This window comes from Cherax quadricarinatus, chromosome 1 (genome assembly GCF_038502225.1).
Source record: "Cherax quadricarinatus isolate ZL_2023a chromosome 1, ASM3850222v1, whole genome shotgun sequence".
NCBI classification, from domain to species: Eukaryota; Metazoa; Arthropoda; class Malacostraca; order Decapoda; family Parastacidae; genus Cherax; species Cherax quadricarinatus.
In genome coordinates, this window is record NC_091292.1 from 47,229,487 (window position 1) to 47,252,316 (window position 22,830).

The window sequence follows — 22,830 nt, forward strand, 5'->3', positions numbered from 1 at the left end:
CACCAACACACAATGCACCTCTGGTCACACACAACCATATATCACACCTCACACACCCCAGGGAGCAAACCCGTTGCAACCCCTGACAACCCCCCTCCCCCATGACTTCAGCAGACACACCCCCTTACACTCTACACCCCTTTTTCACAACACCAGTAAGTCCACTACTGTGAGGGCTCTATAACCCTCTGAAAAAGCCACCCCCACCATTTTCTGTAAATGTCCCTCTTGCGACACAATATTCGATAGAATGTCGCCGCTAAAACACGCTGCCTCACCTCTCAAACCCCCCTCCACCGCATTCTCCACAAAATATATACAAAATGCACCATTACATACAGAAGGGCCCTGACTACACTCTCGCCCACCCCGTCAATGTCAAGACTAAGTGCTCGTAGCACCGACATGCCCCTACTCCCCTCCCTCGCCACCACCCTAATCATCCATTCCCTAAGGCTCCCTAAATCCTCGCAAAAAATATACCACATGGGACACTGTCTCCCCCCTACACATAACCCACACCTCCCTCCCCCCATGATCAGTTTATCCCTAAGTACCACTCCCAATGGCAAAATAACATGCAGATGATACATGACCTCGCAAGCCCTGGGACATAACTGCAATTTGCTGAAATGGCGCCATATGTCCCCCCATGTGTACATAGGGAAAATCCCTTCCACTGGTGCCACTATCCTACCTTCAATCATTCTACACAAAACCCTCATCCTGAATTTCCCAGGCACCTGAGCCAATGCAAATGCACATAACACTGTCTCACACTCCTGCAAAAGTGTTACAGCCGGTCATGCACCCTGCCCATCTGCCCCCCCCCCACGAAACCTTCTACATGCAACACATCCCGCTGAATGAACACACATTTGACACAGGTCCAGTAAATCCAACCTGCCCTGATGCACTAGCAACATCACCACTTCTCTACGCAACAATCACATTCCAAACCCGACATGAATTTGAACACCCACCTGAGAATATGCGTAATTGCCATCCCAGTCAATGGAAACACTGTCGCTACATACCAGATCTGGTTAAAAAGTAAAACGTTGACCATGATAGTTCATTGTATGAGGCTCAGATGGTAAGAATGCAACACCCCCGTACGTTGCTCCACCTGTTCCACCATCCAAACCGAGTTGGCCTCCCTCACTGCCCCCAAGTCACCCTCATAGATAACACCACAAATCTTTAAACTTCCGGCCTGCCCCTGCACCACAGCACATCCCCACTCCACTCCTCCCATCCATTCCCCCAACCCCATGATCGTTGATTTTCAAAGTTCACTTCCATGCCTGTAGCACCCCCAAAGGTGAGTACAACCTTCTTTAACTCTCCTAACCACATCATCTCCCTCACCAGAACAGTCATGTCATCAACATATCCCACCAAATCAGGCCACATCAGCCAGTTGCCTACACCTCCCCTATGATGCACATATGCTCCTCAACCAACCTGTAAAAGGGGTCTTGCATGCATGCAAACAAGAGTTACAACATTGAACACTCCTGCTGAGGACCCCCCTCCATGAGGACGGCCACACCCACACACCCATTGATCTGCACCCATGCCCACCGGTACAACGTTTCTACCCACCTCACGATTTTCTCCCAAAAACCCTGTCGGAGGAGGATGTTCCTTAAAGCCCCCCTTTTCACTCTATCATATGCCCCTGACAATCCAACACTAATAAACTTCCTCCCCCCTTCCAGTTCTTCTACAAACCCCTTAAGGATCCCATGCTCCATTACCATCGACCTGCCTGGCAACCCAAACTGACTCTCCAACACCACCCTCCCCATGATGCATTTGATGAGATTCCCTAAGACCTTCACAAACAGCTTGTAATCAGTGCACAATAACAAATGGCTCACTAATCCTGAAGGGTACACTGCTGCTTTCCCTTCGGCACCAACAGGACCACAGCCATGGCTTGCATCTCACCCAGTGTACCCCCGTCTTTCCTCAAATTCATCAACTGAATCAAAAATCCCTGCAGCAGCTCCCAGTGCTGCACATAAAATTCACACTGTAGACTATAGATACCCAGTGCCTCTCTCTTGCTCATCTCCATGAGTGCCTTCCAGATTTCCTCCTCTTTGATGGCCACTCCTAGCCCTTCTCTATCGTTCCTCCCCAGATTACATGGCATGCACCGACACACTTTCTAAATCCACCCTCTCCACCCCACGACTTTTCCAATACTCCTCATACCATCTATCCACATACGCACTCATACCCTCCATTGCCCCCAAAACCTGACCCACTTGATATCTCCCCACTGAAGAGTGGACTTCCAAGAACGGGACAGTAGTGGCCTGCCACCTCAGCTGCTGGCTGTGCAGCATGCATGCATAAGGCTGGTCCCCCCACAAAACCTCATCCACACTTGCCTGTACTTGCACTGCTTCAAAACACTCCTGCAACTCATGTATCCTCCCCTTCAACATGTCAATTTCTTCCACAGGATAATTCCCTGCCACCTCCCCTCGCCCATAACAACCCCATGCTTACCTTCTAGCACATAAAAATTATGGATCCGTACCTTTGCCACACTGTCCCACCAACCCACATCCTCCACCCCCCTCCCCTCCTCCCGAAGCTGCTCCCATAAGGCTGCAAACCTAACCTCTCCTCATCCACAAGAACCTTCATGTTCAGTTTCCAATATCCCCCATGCCTTCTCGCCATCGACGCCTACCCCACCTCTGCCACAACTGCATGATGATCCGAATATGCCACCTCAGCGGTACAGAGAGATTCGACAAGTACCCGCCACGATAGATACAGTCCGTCTAAATGTGCTGCATATCCCTGTCTCATGAAAGTATGCTCCACCTCCCACGATCCTTCCCCAAATGCATCCCATAATTGTATATCCCGTAAAAGGTCCCCTAATACAGTGGATAAGTAACCCACTCCCCTGGGTGCCATCTGCCTGCCAGATGTCACAATTCCAATCCCCACCTACAATTGCCACAGACGGCAGCGTGCATAGGAGATATATGAGTTTCTCATGCACATCACTTTCAGCCAGTGCATACACACACACAAACAACACACGCTAATCCATCCACCACCCATCTACACACAGAACCCGCCCCTCACCCCTCCTTCACTCATATGAAAAACAAACAGGCTCGCTTCCTGGATCAAGACCCCCACTTCTCTTTTCAGACAATAAGACGACAGTACAAATGCCAACCTTAAAGTTATGTTCTTGTACAAAGATCATGCCCACTTTATATTTGTACAAAAAGCTCCGAAACCACTCACGCTTCACACCATCACTCAGTTCATTGACATTGACAGTCATACACCTGTGGCCGACTTAATGTTTCCATCCCTGCTGCCCCATGACACTCTTCCCAGTACCACCAGGACCTGGGGCACCACCTGTGTCACTCTCACCACTCACCACCCCAACCTCCCTCAACCACCATCTTATGCTGCTTGCCATGGGAGCCACGGCAAACCCCCTCAACCCATGCCTTCTTCCCTGGCCATTGCACTAGCGTCAGGACATCGTCTGAATCTGACGCTGCCGCCCTCTTCCATGTGGCGACCTCCTCATCCATGTCAGTGTCCTGGGAGGCCACACAATGGACCTCCACCTCCACTGTCCAGTAGTCTACATCACGTCCCAGGCCCCACCTGATCCCCCTTCCGCTCGCTCACCATGTCCTCCACCCCATCACCAGCCACCTGCTTGGTGGGACCCACTTCCTCTGTCGGCTGGTGTATGAATTGCAGTACCGTCACCAGCTCCGCCTCAATAGCGATCACATCTGCCCTCACCTGCGCCTCTTCACTCACTGTCTGTAAAGTCGTTGAGCCGTCGGACTCTTATAACTCTGTGCCCTCCCTGACTCACTATGTGTAGCCTCCATCTCCTCGCTCCAGTGTCTACCATGCCCTCTATCGTGTCGTCATTCCCCATCAATCATCTCACGTTCATAAACAGATGCTTCTCCTTCTGCTGGTCCAGGCGCCCGTCTCTGCTTCCTGCACTCGGCCACCATGTGGTCGTAGGCCCCATGGTTTTCAAAACCATTCATCACGTCTGTTGGACACTGCAACATCATGGGATCTTGGTACAAAGACTTCTCCAACGCTTGTCCGACCTTCGGACGACGACCTACTTACACTAGTGGCAGGTCCCACTGTGACCCCGCCTTCTCCTGCTTTGACTCACCTGACTGCAGTATATAAGCCACCTCTCTGGTCGTATGGTGTACTTCCTACAAGAGTGATGGACTGAACACATCGAATCCAGGCTGAGGGACTGATTATCTCAAACTCCTCCTCTCCTTACCCATTTCTACTTCGTATTGGACTGATGAAGCCAATGTGCGGCGAAACGTTTCTTCAGTAAAGATTCCCATATGTTGCATAAGTGTCTCAGTTCTTCAGCTTGTCGGTTTTCAAAACCATTCATCACACACAGATCTGGATCATATTTAGCATTTTGCCTAGAACAAGAGTGGACAATGAATGGATGTCCAGAGCAAATGGGGTAAATTGTTGGGTAAACAAGTAATAAGAGTAACTTCATATAATATTCATTTACAGCTGGGATAACTCTGAGGTAAACATATTTATGCAACGGATGGGGGTACATTTCCCTGATGCTGGCGTAGCAGCATTGACCAACTTAATTACATAAATAATTGCTAAAATGTCTTTAAGACTCATGAAGTAGTTCCTGATAAAAACAGGAAAACTGGTCTATGAATAAAAAGAGAGTAGAGAAAAATCATGGAAAACCATGCTTAGTAGTTTTAGATTATCTAATACCAACTGCATGTGCAGGAAACAGATATTATTGTGATATATGAAACCTGGTTTGTTCTGAATAATAGGGACATGGGTGCTAAGTTCCATATACAGGAGTATAAAGTATTCCTCATTGAGAGTCAACAGGAAGAGAGGCGGAGTTGCTATGTTACGGAAAAATTTCAAAGGTTGATCTGTACTGCAGTAGGTTCGCCAGTCTTGTCCCGACCCAGGTCGTCTACAGATGGTGACCCGGCACAACTGTTGATCAGAAACGATATAAAGAGGGAAGTGACAGATATGGAATCTGTTGGGCTACATTTCCTCATTGGGCGTGAAAAGCTAATTTTAGATGTGATTTTAGAGTACCATTAGCCTCTACAGTGACTAAGGGATGAAATTACTCAGGCATCTAAGAATGAAAATGTAGTTATAATAGCTTTTAACTTTAATTAAAAAAAATTCCATCAGTTTGACAGGAACTCTAGTGTAGTGATTTTCCTGAAATGGCCCTGGACAGATTTTATTAAAATAAGCAATTTCTGTCAGGACCAACTAGGGGATATAACTTGCTGGACTTGGACCTGATAAACATGGGTTCTTTGATAAATAATCTTGAGGTTAATGAAGAACTTGGAGAACGTAACCATTAATCACATTTAATATTTCACGGAATTACATTAATATAAGAACATAAGAACTTAAGGAGGAACACTGCATCAGGCCTGTTGGTCCATACAAGGCAAGTCCTTCACAAATCCATCCCACAAATAGAATAGCGGGAAACCAAGGATTCTGTTAGCTTTATTGCGAGCACTAATGTATTTTTGTCTTGGTTTTAGATTACTACTAACCAGAACTCCTAAATCCTTTTTGCAATCCGTAGTATTAAGATCTACATTATTTAGTTTATATGTGGCATGGTTATTTCCCTGTCCAACATTTAGAACTTTGCATTTGTCTATATTAAACTGCATCTGCCACTTGGAAATATAAACTCATATGCAGTATAATGTGATCCTTTATTGACAAAGTTTCACCCACACAGTGGGCTTTTTCAAGTCACAAACAGATCTACCTGGGGTGGAAGGCACGCGAGTATTTATAGTTGCTTATTTATAGTTTGTGACTTGAAAAAGCCCACTGTGTGGGCGAAGCGTTGTCAATAAAGGATCACATTATATTGCATATATGTTTATATTTCCATTGTGTCGGTATTTTATACCATTTATTTCCATCTGCCACTTCTCCGACCACTGCATCAGTCTATTCAAATCATCCTGGAGTGCTCTAATGTCCTCATTATAATGAATTGGACGGCCTATTTTGGTGTCATCAGTAAATTTACATATGTCGCTATTTATTCCCTCATCTATGTCGTTTATGTAGATTGTGAACTACAAGGGGCCCAACACTGACCCCTGAGGAACACCGCTTGTGACGTGCCCCCATTCTGATTTCTCCCCATTTATGCAAACTCTATGCTGCCTCTTCGTCAACCATGCCTCAAACCAGGAAAAAAATTCTCCTTCTATTCGCATCTGATGTGGAACTCTATCGAAAGCCTTACTGAAGTCCATATACACAATATCATATTCAGTACCATGATCTACCTCCTCAAATACCTTAGTGAAGAAAGTTAGTGAATTCGTAAGACAGGAACACCACTTTGTAAAACTATGCTGAGATTCATTAATCAATTTATGCTTTTGGAGTGGCTACGAATTGCTTCGGCAATTATTGATTCCATAAATTTTCCCACTATGGAGGTAAGGCTTATTGGTCTATAGTTTGAAGCTAAGGACCTGTCACCTGCCTTGTAAATAGGTATTACATTTGCCATTTTCCACTTATCAGGCACACTGCTGGTTTGCAGTGATATGTTGAAAAGATTTACATTCCTTTAACACCCGTGCACACAGTTCATTAGGGCCTGGGGATTTGTTAGGTTCTAATTTCTCTATTTGTCTGAGAATATATCACTAGTTACCGCAGTCGTGCATTGCTTATTATCGTCCTGTTTTGCATCTATTATTTCTGGAATTTCGATAGTATTTTCCTGGGAAAACACTGAGAAGAAGTAAGTATTGAAAATATCACACATATCCTTATCACTATCAGTGATCTGACCTGAGTTACTCTTAAGTGGGCCTAACTTGTCCCTAATCTTACTCCTGTATACCTGAATGAACCCTTTTGGGTTAGTCTTTGAATCCCTTGTGATCTTAGCGTCATAATCCCTTATTGCTTTTCTTATTCCTTTTTTTTATTTCTCTCTTTAATTGAATATATTGATTTCTTAAATGCCCATCCCCTTTTTTTGATACACCTGTATATGCCTCTCTTCTGACCAATGAAATGTTTTAATCTATTGTTCATCCATTTGGGATCATTTTTGTTAGATCTAATTTCCCTCCTCGGAACAAAAGTTGTGTGGGCAGCTAGAATTATGCCCTGAAAAACATTATATTGGCATCCAAGACCACCTACCTGACCCATAGTCAGGTCAAGCCAATTTAGCCCACAAAGGTAATTTCTCAGTCCCATGAAATCTGCCAAGCGAAAGTCTGGGACAGAGATTTGATTGCAGTTATCTGAGTAATTCCATGATATATTGAAACTAAGTGATTTGAGATCACTCTCCCCAAGCTCATCATCCACCTCAAGATTATTAATTAGTGATTCTTTGTTGGCAAGAACCAAGTCAAGCAGATTGTTTCCTCTAGTTGTTTCTGTCACAAACTGTTTTAAAGAACAATCCTGAGCAGTATCAAGAAAGTTACTAGACTTAAGATTTCCTGTCATATTGTTCCAATCAGTTTGTCTAAAGTTAAAATCTCCCATTATCACGATATTTTCATATCTAGATGCCTTATGAATTTCGTCCCATAACAGCTTACTGCACTCTGACGTACATCGCCACTCTACCACCCTTCATGTTGACCCTATCAGTATGGAATAGTTTATAACCCTGTATGTTGCATTCAGAGGACATTTCTCTATCTTTCAAGTTGAACCAGGTCTCTGTTATAGCTATGATATATATATATTACCTACTCTTACAAGTAATCTTAGCTCACCTATCTTATTTCTTAGATTCCTACTATTTGTATAGTAAACCTTAAGGGAGCTAGTCACCTGTTGCCCTCTACTATCTCTCTCTGTTTGTTGATCAATTGCTTTGCCTTTCCTTGCAACTTTATGTTGAATGTCTTTTAAACATATCCCTGAGATATCCTGGTTATATTTGCTGTTTTCAACCCTAGTACTGCAGTCTGATTGTTTCCCACAGACACCCATACCTCAAAAATAAATCAGTTTAAAGTCCTAGACATGTCATCAATAACCCCCTCAATCGAATTGGCTAATGCAACCACTCCAGCTCCAGAGAGATGAACCCCATCCCTTTCATACATATCACGTTTGCCATAGAATATGTCCCAGTTATCAATGAATTGGATTGCAAGTTCCTTGCAGTACCTGTCTAGCCAGCAATTTATACCAATTTCCCTAGACACCCATTCATTGCCCACTTCCCTTCTAGGCAAGATGCTACATATGATTGAGATCCCTCCCTTAGACCTGACTACTTCTATGGCTGACCTGTACCTATCCAGCAGCTCCTGTCCCCTGCCATTCCAATGTTTTTTCCACCAGCACAAAGACAGATAATGGGCTTGTTCCTATTGCTTGACATAATGTTATCCAACCTGTTGACTATGTCACCAACACCAGTTCCTGGGAGACACACCCTCTGCCTGACCTTTCTATCTCTGTTACAAGAAGCACGGTTCATGTATCTTACCTGAGAATCTCCCATAATCAGAATATTTTTACCTTGATAAGCAGAGGAGTCAGTGGCACCTTTAATCCCACTAACCACAGAAGTACACTCGTCCTGGAGAACAGAGAATCGATTTCCTACCTTCACATCTTCTTTGTTAACCTTCTTCATCATCCGTCTTCCTGAATTGTGCACCACTTGCTGCTTAAAGCGGCTGCCACTCTCCAAATCACTGCTGGTAACTTTTTTCTCCTTATCATCTACAACCATCTCACACTCACTCCCAAACCCATCTAGACGAAGCTTCAGCCTCCTATTTTCCTCCTGAAGAAATAGAACCTCCTTCTTCAACACTTTAACCTGAGATAACAAAGTTAAGATTTCCAATTTTGTGCAACAGATTATATAGGGCGAAGGGGTTCCTTGAAAAGTGAAGACTGGGGTAACTGGCTAGGGACAGTCATGGGTGAGATTGTATAAAAAGTGGCGATGGTCGCCAATATGAAATTTTTCAAAGTACTGTACAAGCTAGCCGAGCTGTATATATTCCTAATAGAGAATGGTCTTAAATGAATAAACAATAGACTCAAACATCTCTTTGATAAAAAGAAACAAACCATTTGCAGACGAATAGAGAGAGGTGAGGATCACCTTACTGAACAACATATTCTATTTCAATTTAATTGTGAAGTATATAGCTTAAAGTAACATAAATAAAATTAGGGAAAAGATATGCACAAATAAATGTAAGAGGATTCAAAGGAAATCAAGGAATCTAGTAATTATACTTATCAGGACGAAAATAAATTATACAATATCAGTCACTAGTGACGTGATTTTCAAGCAACTAGATAGACTCAGGCCTAAGAAATCAGCGAGCCTAAGGTGAGCTAGTTTCAAGGGTTCTAAAGTAGTGTAAGGAGGAATTAAGTAAACCCTCAACTAGGTTCTTTAACATATCACTACAAAGAAGTATTGTACAGGATAAATTAAAAATGGTGAATGTGATACCCATTTACAAAGTGGAAGATATGCCCTAAACTGCAAGTTATAGACTAATTAGCCTAACATCAGTGAAGGAAAAGTTGACTGAAACAATAATTACTGATGCAATTCGAAATCACTTTTATAGAAATAATCTAATTTTTGAATTCCATCACTGTTTTACATAATCGGAATCTTGCATTACGAATTTCAAACATTTTTTCACAAAAGTATTAAAGGCAGTAAACCTATATATAATGTCCGATATTGTATATATTGACTTTCAGTAATCCCGGAGATAAAGTTCCATAAGAAAACGTTTTAAAAAAGAAGCAGCTCATGGAATAGTAGGAGAAATTATCTCCTGGTTCACGGCATTGCTGAGCCATTAAACAACAGAGAGTTTGCTGCATTAATGGGGAAAAATCGGAATGGAGACCTGTTACAAGTGGTGTGCCACAAGGTTAAGTGTTGGGACCTTTGTTTACAATCTACATAAACGACATTGATGATGGGATAAATAACGATATAAACAAGTTTGCCGATGATACTAAAATTGATCGTTAGATATTTTCTGATGTAAGACTTGGAAAGGCTGATGTGATCGGAAAAGCGGCATATCCAGTTCAATGAAAAAAATAACCAAGGTACTTTTATGCCATACAATGTAAATTTTAATTATAGTGAATGCGATAAACGATCTAGAAATTCTGATGAGAAGAAACATAAAGTCAAGACAACAGTACATTAGTGTTCAAATTATAGCTATTAAAATTCTTGGCTTCAAATCTAAAAGTGTAAATAATAGAAATCTAAGGCTTTACTTCAAATTAATTCTTTGACATGAATTGCAAAATATGTGAATTGAGACAAAGCCACTCAGAGGAATTTTATGTCTAAGAATATCCAGGCATTTTATTTCAGTTAAGATACACCAAACCAGATTCATTGTTAATACGATTTGGAATCTCGAGATTGTATCCACTTTTAACTTCGGCTAAATGAATGAACTGACATGCAATGAAACTGCAGTGCAATAATAACCATGTCAGTATGTGTGTCAGAATCACAATGATATTTTGACTTGTTAAGACAATGAACATCAATATAAACACTTTAGTAATAAAAATAGTGTGTAATAAAAGTAGTGTCAATATTCTAATTACTAAACATAATGTTTCTTTCTTCAGGGATTATACACTATCTACGTGGACACTCAAGAGGAGTCACACTCGACCACAAACTTCAAGGTGGAGGACTTTGTGTTGCCTCGCTTTGAAGTGACATTGAAGCCACCCAGCTATATCTTGGCCACTGATGAGACCTTCACCTTCACAGTGTGTGCCAAGTGAGTTGCTAACACTTTGTTTCATCCAGGGGGATGAAATTACACGTTGAAGGGAAGTGTAGTCCAGGTGCTTGGTTAGAGGTAGAAAGGAAGACATTAAGTTCAGCAAGTGAGGGGATTAGTTGTTTATTGAGGGAATTAGTAGAGGATAGAAGCCATGGGGTAGATTTAAGAATGCAGTGCTCTAAAACACTTAAATCTGCCACTGTAGTGAGTAAACAGGTTGAGTGTGCGGGAAACAATACTTAACCTGGGTCATTGTAGTGTGATCCCTTGACGTTACCACGTTGTTGAAGCCAGTATTGATGGCCTGACTGAAGATATGACATTGGACTTCCTCATATCTTAGTCACTTTTGACTGTGTTAAACATCTTTGTTTCAACATCACCTGACTTGACCATCACTTATCCACAAGTTCAACTTGTAAACTATGTTCAAGGATAATGCCCATAGTGGACAGAATTACTGGCGACGTAGCTCACCTAGTAGATATAACTATTTGTGTTTCAACACTGTCTTTCCTTCAGTTCTTCTTAATATTTCCATGATTATTCACAGCACTGAGATTTACAATTGTGTTACCAGGCATAAGAGAGTTACTCGCTCCTCAAGATTATCTCTTCCTCAAATTTCTCTGGAGACTGCCAGAGCACAACTTGAATGTCACGAAATACACATAGATACAACCACAAATTTTCTGTTTTAATGCAGCGTGGCCACGCCAGCAGTCACTTGTTCACTCGCTGTATCATCAATGGTTGAGTTCATTCGTCGCAATGCTACGAGCTGTTTTATCAGGCATTCTCAGACAAACGTGAATAAATTACAGCGAGTTTTCTTTCAGGAGGGTCAAGAGTTTACCCAAAGATAAGTATTTAGATACATCAATGACTATTTCCGGCGTGTCTACTGTAACTAAACACATTATTTCTGCTGTGTTCAAGCAGACTGTTTGTTATGACATAATGTGCGTTTTTGCTGAAGCTATTTATTTTCATTAGAGAGCCAGTTTGGTCCGTGGAGCCAAATTTTTTATCCACAATGTTCTTGAGTGGGACACCACGAGACAACATGCCAGCTGGATTCTCTTGGGTAGAGACGTGGAGAAAGAGATAGTCTCTCTGTATCTCTCTTATTTCTGCTACCCTATTTTGTACATAGACCAACTGACTCTTGTTATTTGGTAACCACTGGAGAACTGCTTCATTATCTCTCCAGATCACGGTTTTTTCAATAGTAAGATGATCAAACACATTGTTGAGATAGACAGCTAATTTTGTACCTACATAGGGTACTGTTAGTTCCAATTATATATATATAAATATATATATATATATATATATATATATATATATATATATATATATATATATATATATATATATATATATATATATATATATATATATATATATATATATATTTTTTATTTAAAACAGTGCGATACAAAATGAGAGAAATATACCAAAAAGATGCACGAAAAAAGGTTAATGCACAAGAATCTCACTTAGCCCTAACACATAACGACACATACTGTAGAATGGTAATACACCTCACTCACAACACACTATACATTAGAGTGGTATTTTTTTTTTTGTTTGTTTAAGAATACCACTAACAAGGTTATGTATTACAAAAAACATCAAACACTGGAAATTATATAGATTGTATAATAAAACATTGTGATAAAAACAAACACACACAATGACACACACACACAAGCACACACGTATACACAACATGACACTACATCAGGCACATACTAGGTATGGCTTCCGCCTGTCAACACACACGTATAAGAACATAAGAACATAAGAACGAAGGAACACTGCAGAAGGCCTACTGGCCCAAGTGAGGCAGGTCCAAGTCTCCTACCGGCTTAAGCCAATGCACCCAACCTAGTCAGGTCAGGTCACATTGACTTAAGGGAGGAACACGGCAACCGACCTGGTAGCACAAGCTATCAGGTCCAACTCACACCCACCCACATCCACTCATGTATTTATCCAACCTATTTTTAAAGCTACACAACGTTCTGGCCTCTATAACTGTACTTGGGAGTTTGTTCCACTCATCCACTACTCTATTACCAAACCAGTACTTTCCTATATCCTTCCTGAATCTGAATTTATCTAACTTAAAACCATTGCTGCGAGTCCTGTCTAGGCTAGATATTTTCAGCACACTATTTACATCCTCTTTATTTATTCCTGTCTTCCATTTATACACCTCAATCATATCCCCCCTAATTCTACGTCTTTCTAGAGAGTGCAGATTCAGGGCCCTTAGTCTATCCTCAAAGGGAAGGTTTCTGATACATGGGATCAACTTTGCCATCCTCCTTTGTACATTTTCCAGAGCATTTATATCCATTCTGTAATACGGTGACCAAAACTGTGCAGCATAATCTAAATGAGGCCTAACCAAGGATGTATAGAGTTGAAGAACAACCTGAGGACTCCTATTATTTATGCTTCTTGATATGAAGCCAAGGATTCTATTAGCTTTATTGCGAACACTTATGCACTGTTGTCTTGGTTTCAGATTACTGCTAACCAGAACTCCTAAATCTTTTTCGCAATCCGTAATATTAAGATCTACATTATTTAGTTTATATGTGGCATGGTTATTGTCCTGTCCAACATTTAGAACTTTGCATTTGTCTATATTAAACTGCATCTGCCACTTCTCCGACCACTTCATCAGTCTATTCAAATCTTCCCGGAGTGCTCGAATGTCCTCGTCAGAATGAATTCGACGGCCTATTTTTGTGTCATCGGCAAACTTGCCGATGTCGCTCTTTATGCGCTCTTCTATGTCGTTTATGTAGATTGTGTAGATGAATGGTTCAGAGAACCGACATGTTGATAAATTAGACACATGTGCAACTCTTGGGTATCTTTATTGAGGAAACGTACATTATTCTATTCAAGATTGATGGACTGAACACATCGACTCATGGTTGAGGGACTGATTACCTCATTCTCCTCCTGTTCTTCAAGTTTCTCCTACGTATGGACTGATGAAGCCACTGTGTGGCGAAACGTTTCCTCAATAAAGATACCCAAGAGTTGCACATGTGTCTAATTTATCAACATGTAGATTGTGAACAGCAGGGGGCCCAACACTGACCCCTGTGGAACACCGCTCGTGATGCTTCCCCACTCTGATTTCTCCCCATTTATGCAAACTCTCTGCTGCCTATTTGTCAACCATGCCTCTATCCAGGAAAAAATTTCTCCTCCTATTCCATGTGCCTTAATTTTCCTCAATAGTCTCTGATGTGGGACCCTGTCAAAAGCCTTACTGAAGTCCATATACACAATATCATATTCATTACCATGATCTACCTCTTCAAATACCTTAGTGAAAAAAGTTAATAAATTCGTAAGGCAGGAACGCCCCTTTGCCTTACGAATTTATTAACTTTTTTCACTAAGGTATTTGAGGAGGTAGATCATGGTAATGAATATGATATTGTGTATATGGACTTCAGTAAGACTTTTGACAGGGTCCCACACCAGAGACTATTGAGGAAAATTAAGGCACATGGAATCTAAGATCTCAGGTGCCCAACAGAGCACCACGATACTCAAACATTAATTTAGGCGATTATCACGAGATCTTAACATAGACATAGGTATTTACGATTCAAAGAAGGAATCGGGATAATACTACAAGTCACAAAATAAAAACATCCAGTATAACAAAACAAAAATACGATGTAATATTTTACATCTCAACAAAACACAAAGAAAAAAAATAATGCAATCAGTTACATGTAATATAATATTACTGAAAAGCACATTATAACACAGCATAAAATATAAACATAAAATAAGTACCAATCGCTTATGGTAGGAAACACATCTATACAATATACACCAATGACTTGTGTCGAGAGATAAATGATGGAAGATCTTTTAATTTCTGTACATACAAAATCTTAACAGTTATAGCGACGTCACCATCACATAGGAGACGTATATAAACACAGAGATAACAAAACATTCACATAACTATTATACACAATTAGTCACAGCTGACCAGCCCGTTAGATTACCCACTGAACGCTCACAAATTATCTCAAATCTCTTAACTCCAAGGCTTTATATTCATACGGGAAGTCTTTCTCCCATCTCCCCTCACATACCAACCTATTTCGACACTTTGTCCTATGAATCGTTCCCGCTAAAACCCGAATTCTACCATTACCTTCAACGTGTCTCATTGCCCATGACACATAAATATAATCGGCCACAACGTAGGACACTGCTCGTTGTACACACATGTCAACCTCACCTACATCAAAACTCAACGTTCGAAGCGCCGATAAACATCCCCCCCCCCCACAAAGAGCAAAGCCCTACTGAACCACTCACGTACCATACCTAAAGCTTCACAGAAATACACAACGTGAAAAGCGGATTCCTCCGCCCCGCACGCCGAACATCTCCGGTCCTCCTCCAAACGCCGATTATACAACACCACCCCGGACGGCAGGATTCCATGCAAAAATTTTAAAACCACTTCCCGTACTTGAGGAAGGAGACGCAACTGTTGAACTCGCCTCCATATATCACTCCACGAGTACATAGGGTACATTCCATCAACTCGCACCACGACTCTCTCCATACCCGCACTTTCCAAAGTACATAATTTAACACTCCGCACGTCCCGCATGCACAATAACACGCGGAGCATTGTCTTGCACCTAATTAAATCCCTCCCTCCCCACCACCTGCGCAGGTCGCGATACATTTCAGTTAACCCACCATGCATCCCACCCAGTCGGAGAAAACAAAACGACGCTTCACGTAACATGCTATGACACGAGCCCCTAGAGGAATGAGACTTAACCCTCCCTGATACATTGGTGTCTCTACCACCGCTCTTGTGAGCCAATCGCACCCCGAGCCCCACAAAAATCTATAAACTCTATGCAAAAGACGTTTGATGTCCCCCTGCAACAGAGGATACAGTGCAGCAACATGCCATACTTTACTATAAAGCAGAACATTAATGACCACCGCCCTCTGGTGCAGGGTTAAATGTCGCGGCCGTAGACTATTTAAACGCCGCAAAACACTATGTACCACCCTCCCCGATTTACATGCCCTCGTCTGATCAACCTCTCGCATATACTGAATACCACATATAGTGATACGATCAACCACCGTCCACTTCTTTGTACCCACCCCTTCTCCCACCCACTCTCCCAACTCCATAATCTTCGATTTTTCTCTATTAACGCACATCCCCGTAGCCTTACCAAATACATCAACAAGTCTCCCAACAAAACCCAACTGCTCCCTCGTAAGTAATAGCACAGTAGTATCATCTACATAACCCACAAGGGCCGGTCGACCACTACCCGAACCCCAAGACGAATCTATTCCCCACCCACAAACAGCTCAGTGAAAAGGGTCCTGCATACAAGCAAAAATCATTTGAGACATGGGGCATCCCTGTCGAATGCCCGTGTTCAAGTGAACAAAGACACCTAACTTCCCATTAATTTGTACTTTAAAACCAGCACTATTGTACAAAGAATGGGCCCACATGAACTTCCACAGCACCTCCCTTTCCACACTATCAAAAGCAGCTTGCCAGTCTAAAGCCAAAACACCACCCCCACCCCTCGTTCCGCATTCCTCGACAAACTCCTTGATATTCCCATGACCATTATACATCGACCTACCCGGCACGCCAAACTGACCCTTATGGATTACCTTATCAAATACTTTCTTAATCCTATTCATTAAAATTTTTGCATATAATTTATAGTCACTACACATTAACGATATGGGTCGATAATCCTTAATCGCTACGGGTACGTCACATTTTCTAACTAACACCAAAACCGCCGTATGCTGAGACAAACCTAACACCCCCCCCTCCTTCATCGCATTGAGTAAATGAACCATAAAAGTCTGTATTACCTCCCAATGTTGGATATAAAATTCACACGGGATGCCGTCAATGCCTGGCGCCTTACCCTTGCTCATTCCCTGCAACGACTCCCACTCCTCCGCCTCAGTTATAGGCCTGCCCATGAGAAAGTGATCATGATCACTCAACTCGCATCGTACACCCCGCCCCAATTCCTGTATCGCATGCACACTCACTTCTTTACTTTGCATTTGGAGCTTACACCATGTATCAACATAAAAACTTATTCCTTCAGTTGTTGTTAAGACCTGTCCCTCGCTATACCCATCAACTCCATCCTGCACCACTAAACTCACAATTTCAGTCGCCTTTCACCTTTGTGCCTGACTATGTAAGACACAAGTAGACGGCTTATCACCCCACACAGGCTCCTCCATCCCACTCGAAATACGCGCCTCATCAAAAGCCTTATTTTTCAGTACCTGGATTTGTTCCTTAAGATCGTCAATCTCGTCCACTGGGTAAATTCCAGACGCCTCTCCCTGCGCATAACAATGCCGTAAAGAACACTCCAGGTACCTCAGAAAACCATACCCCAAGCGAGAGGCCTCCTTACCCCGATGCACATAAAAATCCTTAATTCGAGGCTTCACAACCTCATCCCGTCATACTAAATCCCACCCTTCCCAGGAGTCTACTCACATAGACGCCCATAAGTCCGTGAACAGTGTCCTATCATCCGCACTTTGAAGCAGTCACATATTTAACTTCCAATATCCCTTAAAACTGTTCGGGAGAACCCCCCCAGTCAAGCTCCACAAGAACTCCGTGATGGTCAGAGAAATAGACGTTTAACACGCACACATTGATTACAACCACCCGCCGAGACACATAAACCCTATCTAAATGCGCCGCATAGCCCCTCCGCACGAAAGTATGCTCGATCCCCAAGTCACGTCTTCCACTTACATCCACCAACCCCAGCCCAGACAACAAATCACCCAAAATAATCGAACAAAAACCCGCCCCTCTCGGCTCAACGTCTTTACGGTGCACCACACAGTTCCAGTCACCCCCGACCACTGTAATATCGGGCAAGGACCTCAAATAGTACATTAGAACATCTCTAACAAAAGTATTTTTAATATTAACATCATGTTCGGCCGGCCCATATACTCCTACGAAACCAACCCTTCTATTACCCCAATCTCCCATGACTCACACCACCCGACCCTCCCCCCCCTTCCTCCCAATGTTTCATCACAAACGGGCTGGTCGCTGTTATCAACACAGCCACTCCACCTTTCAGAGGTCTCGAGTGAGTCATATAAACATCATAACCATCTATCGCAAACAAACTTCCTACTTTATGATAATGCTCTTGCTAAAAACACACATCCACTGCAAAGCAATTCAACCACTCACATACCTGCACACGCTTTCTGAGAGTTTTCAAACCATTAACATTAATAGTTGCATACCTAACTTTGCCAAAGGAGGCTTTCCTCTAGGGGCCACCACACCCTTTTTCTCTTTGCTTCGGCAAGCACCTAAGGCACCGCCCGTACCTTTGGCATTCTCCATGATATTACCTGCTGTCCTGGATCCGCGCGACTCCCCACTCATGATTTCCTACCACGTCTTCTTCCCTGAACGTTGTCCAGGGGTCAAGACGTCGTTGGAGTTGGACGGGGTAGCCGCACACTTCCTAGAAACAGCATCCTCAGCAATGTCAGTACCTGAGGTGTTCTCCTTGTGAACGTCTACCTCAACAGTATGAACTCTCGGACCCTCTACATCTCGCACGTTAACTAACTGATCAACATCATCTAAACGTACTCTCTCCCCAACTGAACACTTCAACAAAGGCACACAAGGCACAGAATCATACTCATGCGATGCTAAAAGATCGCTCAATGTAGATACAATATTAGCCTCTATGTCATCCGCCTCTCTTGCTAGAGGGATCTCACTTCTCACGTGTTCCACCTCATCATGGGTGACAATCCCAGGTAGAGTCACACAAGATGACTCTGCTAGCATGGCCCGATCAACCTCAGCAATCCACGATGTCAGGCGCTGCAAGTCCTCGATGACTTCATCTTCCGGAGTCTGATGGGGAACCTCGCAGTCCGGACGACGACCACGTCCCAAGGGCGGCTGGTGCTGAACACATTGTGCCGCTATGTGATCCAAAGTGCCGCAGTGGCAGCAAGTTCGACTCTGTCCAGGATATGTAACATACACCTGGGAACGAAAATCCTCCAGGTGTACGTACGAAGGAATTGGCTGGTGTAGGGACATTTTCAAAGTGAAGGACCCATCTTGAAGACCAGCATAGAGGCCGTCAGACCATCGACCCATAGTAACCTGGTGGATCTTCCCATAACGTTCAAAAGCGTTACATATGTCGACTTCATTGGCCTCAAAAGGCACGTTTCGCACACGTACCCACGTATAGTATCGTGAAACGTCGTGCAACTGAACAGTGAGTGTTGGGGTGACATGTTTGCTAACATCCTGGTACTGGTTGACAATCTGCTCATAAGTCTGAATATCACAAAACTTGACGAAAATCCGGGAAAGTCCATTCAAGGCGACGCCACACAGGAATTCACGTTGGCTGCCATATGTATTACGAATGATCGCTGGCACTAACACAGTAATCGATGCGCTGGTGATTGTGCCCCATATTAGTTAAATGCAAACATTATTAACTCTCCGGCGAAAACCAGTCACCATTGTTGTTGATGTATCAAAAGCTCCTCCACCAGGTGTCGGGACTGAGCAGAAGCAGCTGACAAACGCTCAGCACAACATCTGAGCAGAGAATTCAGTTCCAATTGTGGTACTGTTCTGACTTTCAGGGGTGCTACCTGGGCCTTTGAAGTAATTAGTTTGCTTCCTTCAGCATTACTTTTGTAAGCTACAGTGCCGTAACCTCTGGTTGACACATCTATTGTGCCCCCTGAATGGGGCCCATTGTACATATTGCATATATGATGTATATTATCTTTTCATGTAATTTTGTATTGCTGATATATTCAATACTAGCTAAATAGAAAATATCTAGCTTTATACAACTATTTGACGTAGCTTATGTCATTAGGTAGGATGTAATATTTACACTTTATTCTGGGCTCATTGTTTGAGTGTTGATTAGCTGCCCACACTGGCAAACTACCTTGTTAACTACCACCTCCCTTGCCTGTGTCAGCATGTACCTAGCATGACCGTACCTAAGATAGGAGATTGGCCTCTCTTGTTCACTCTCTTCTCTGCTGGTCCTGGTTCGACAAACATCTTTCTCTCTTTAGCTGTTAGTTTATTATTTAGCCTCTGTTTTGGTAGAGTATGATTTCGGTGGTGAGACAAAACAAACTTCTCGGAACTCTGTGTAACTCTCTTCACAGAGTATAGTTTAGACTTAGTGATTTTCGAAGTTTTATTGAGGTTGTGTGTCGTACTGACACTCTGAGTTATAGCTTCTGACCTAATTTATTCTGGCATCTGCGCACTGTCGTAATCGGGGATTTGGCTATGCTGAACCTAGATTCAGTATTAAGGGAGTTTTATGCCTTTTATGGAGGATCTGCAGAAGGTCCCCAGTTAGGGTCGTTATTTTATCTCCTTGTTCCTGACATTGAGCTTCTGCTGCTTCTTATATTGCTGTTCGGCGAATCGGTCGTCTTATTATTCAAGCAAGCTGATATGATTGCCAGGTTGATCAGGAAGATAGATTATTTGAGGACATTTAGTCAGTCACTAATTAACTTAAGTCGAGTCTTGAGACATAACGAGCTACTTGGAGCACATATACACATTCATTCACACTCACTTGTGTAAATTAGCAATATGTTTATAATTGTTGACAGTGTACCAGACGGTACTTAAAGAGACATAAAGATATGAAATGTTCCTTCAGCATTATTATACTGTATATCTTACTTTTGCAAAACGAGAGAAGTGTAGGAGCTTATATCCTGTATTATATAAATTTCTTGACGCTGGTAAGGGGCTCTTGATCTAGGGAATTGCATCTGTCGTCCGGTTCCCTGAATTAAGCGTGAATACATTCCATCCCCCACATGCGCTGTATAATCCTACGGGTTTAGCGCTTCCCTGTGATTATAATAATAATAATAATATATTATTATTATATAAAGCATTTACTTTGATATTGCCCACCAAGGCGACTTTAACTATGTTAATAAACGTATCTTAACTTTAATTCAACTTTAATGGGTAACTGGACCAGTACACTGACTACTTATTACAAAAACCCAGTAACATGCTGAATGCTAGAGGGGCAGACATTTGTAGTATTCACTGGAGATATCCATGAGTAATAAATATAGCGTTTTTTGTAACAGAATCACATAACACATGTAATGTGTACTTGTATCCCTCTTGACGTATTCGTCTGAGAAATTTAATTAGTGAAGTTGTTTGAACGCCGTGGATATTTCATCCCATTACTGACTTAATTTCAAGAGACAAGTTTTCATCCCAAGCTATTTTGAGCTTCCATGCATCTTACACAATGATTTTACCTTTTATGGTAATTGGTGAGACAAGTCCTAGAGGATTAAAACATTGTGATACCTCTGACAGTAAACTACGTTTGGCGAGTCTACTGCATGGTTTATTGTTTATTCTTTTGAGATTCAAAGTGTTTTGCTATGTGTTCCAATCCTCTCCAAGCATGTTGTTGCAATCAGGAATTTCATTTTCAAGGAAATCTTTTTTGATTAATTCCCTTAATTGAATTGAATATGTATACCACATCCTGAGAAGCATATTTTCATCTTTCATTCCCTTGTTAGCTTCTCTGTAAAAGGATTTCAAATCCTCCTCTTTATTCACAGTACCTTGAAGATTGTCCACATAAAAACTTTTATTTAAGATTTCTTTGAAGAGACTTCCAGATTTCTTCAAATGTGTATTTAGAGTAGCTTCTACCAGGAATGGAGAGGATATTGCATCAAACAAAGCTGGACTTGAAACGATAAGTTTTCACAGGACTTTGAGGATCATGTTGATTTTCTGGACACAAGAATCGAGTATAATCTCTATGTGCTCCTTGTAGTCCTACTCTTAAGAAATCTTTGGAAATATCAGCCGTGTAGGCATATGAATATGAATAAAATTTCATAAACACGTCTCCACGATTTTCAGTTAGTGAGAAACTGGGAATCAGACAGTCACTACAAAAAACGCGTAGTGGAGTGGTTTCAGAATCCTTTCTGACTCCGTGGTGAGGGAGATAATGAGTTTTTGTCTTCAGCTTATCTTCCTCAATGAAATTATTGTCCACCTGTTCTTGTATGATATTATCGTAGACAGTCAGTTACTCTGGATTCTTCCTGACCTCGTGTATTTGTGCTTTCATTTACCCGAGAGCCATGTGATAGTTGCTAGGTAGATGTGGATTTAATTTCCATGGTAACTTAACCCAATACTGTCCATCTTCATATCTGACAGTGTCCATATACTAGTTATAAGTCTGAGACTCTTGTGGGGTTGGTTTATTTGCATCATTACCTATCGCATCTGAATTCCACAACTTATCAACTTACTCATTCATTTCTCCCAGTAATGATTATTTTTGTTGTGGTACATGATTAGCGGTTATCCTTGCAAATAATACGTTTGCCACAGAATCAATATCAGCTTCTGTCCCACTCTGAGTGGGAATTGGGCCACCCACAACCTGGTCCCCAGCTGTTTTTAGCAAGTAAACATCATGTTTACTCACTATATTTTGCACAAAACAGTGATAACAATCACTATGATTAAATGAATTTTACTGAGTGTGTCTGTATGTCTGGACAGGCAAACTTGACATTGGCTGCTTTCAATGCTTCAACTGTTTCTTTAATCCCCGGATCTGCACAGGCCAACAATGAATTTTTTTTTTTATATTTTTATTTAAAAGGACACAGTACAAGATATAAATAAATAAAAGAACACAATTATTAACCGTTTGAAAATACAATGACCTACCATCAACCCCATAGCATACCACAAGTG

The 22,830-nt window shown here is 42.0% G+C and overlaps 1 protein-coding gene across 1 annotated transcript in view; it reads left to right on the forward strand.

Moving 5' to 3' along the window:
* Window positions 1-22,830, forward strand: part of LOC138852813 (murinoglobulin-2-like) — a 348,116-nt gene that overhangs the window by 41,019 nt on the left and 284,267 nt on the right. The window contains exon 4 of the mRNA XM_070085802.1: window positions 10,747-10,904. Coding sequence (XP_069941903.1) covers window positions 10,747-10,904 — 158 coding nt within the window. The remainder of the gene's footprint in view (window positions 1-10,746; window positions 10,905-22,830) is intronic.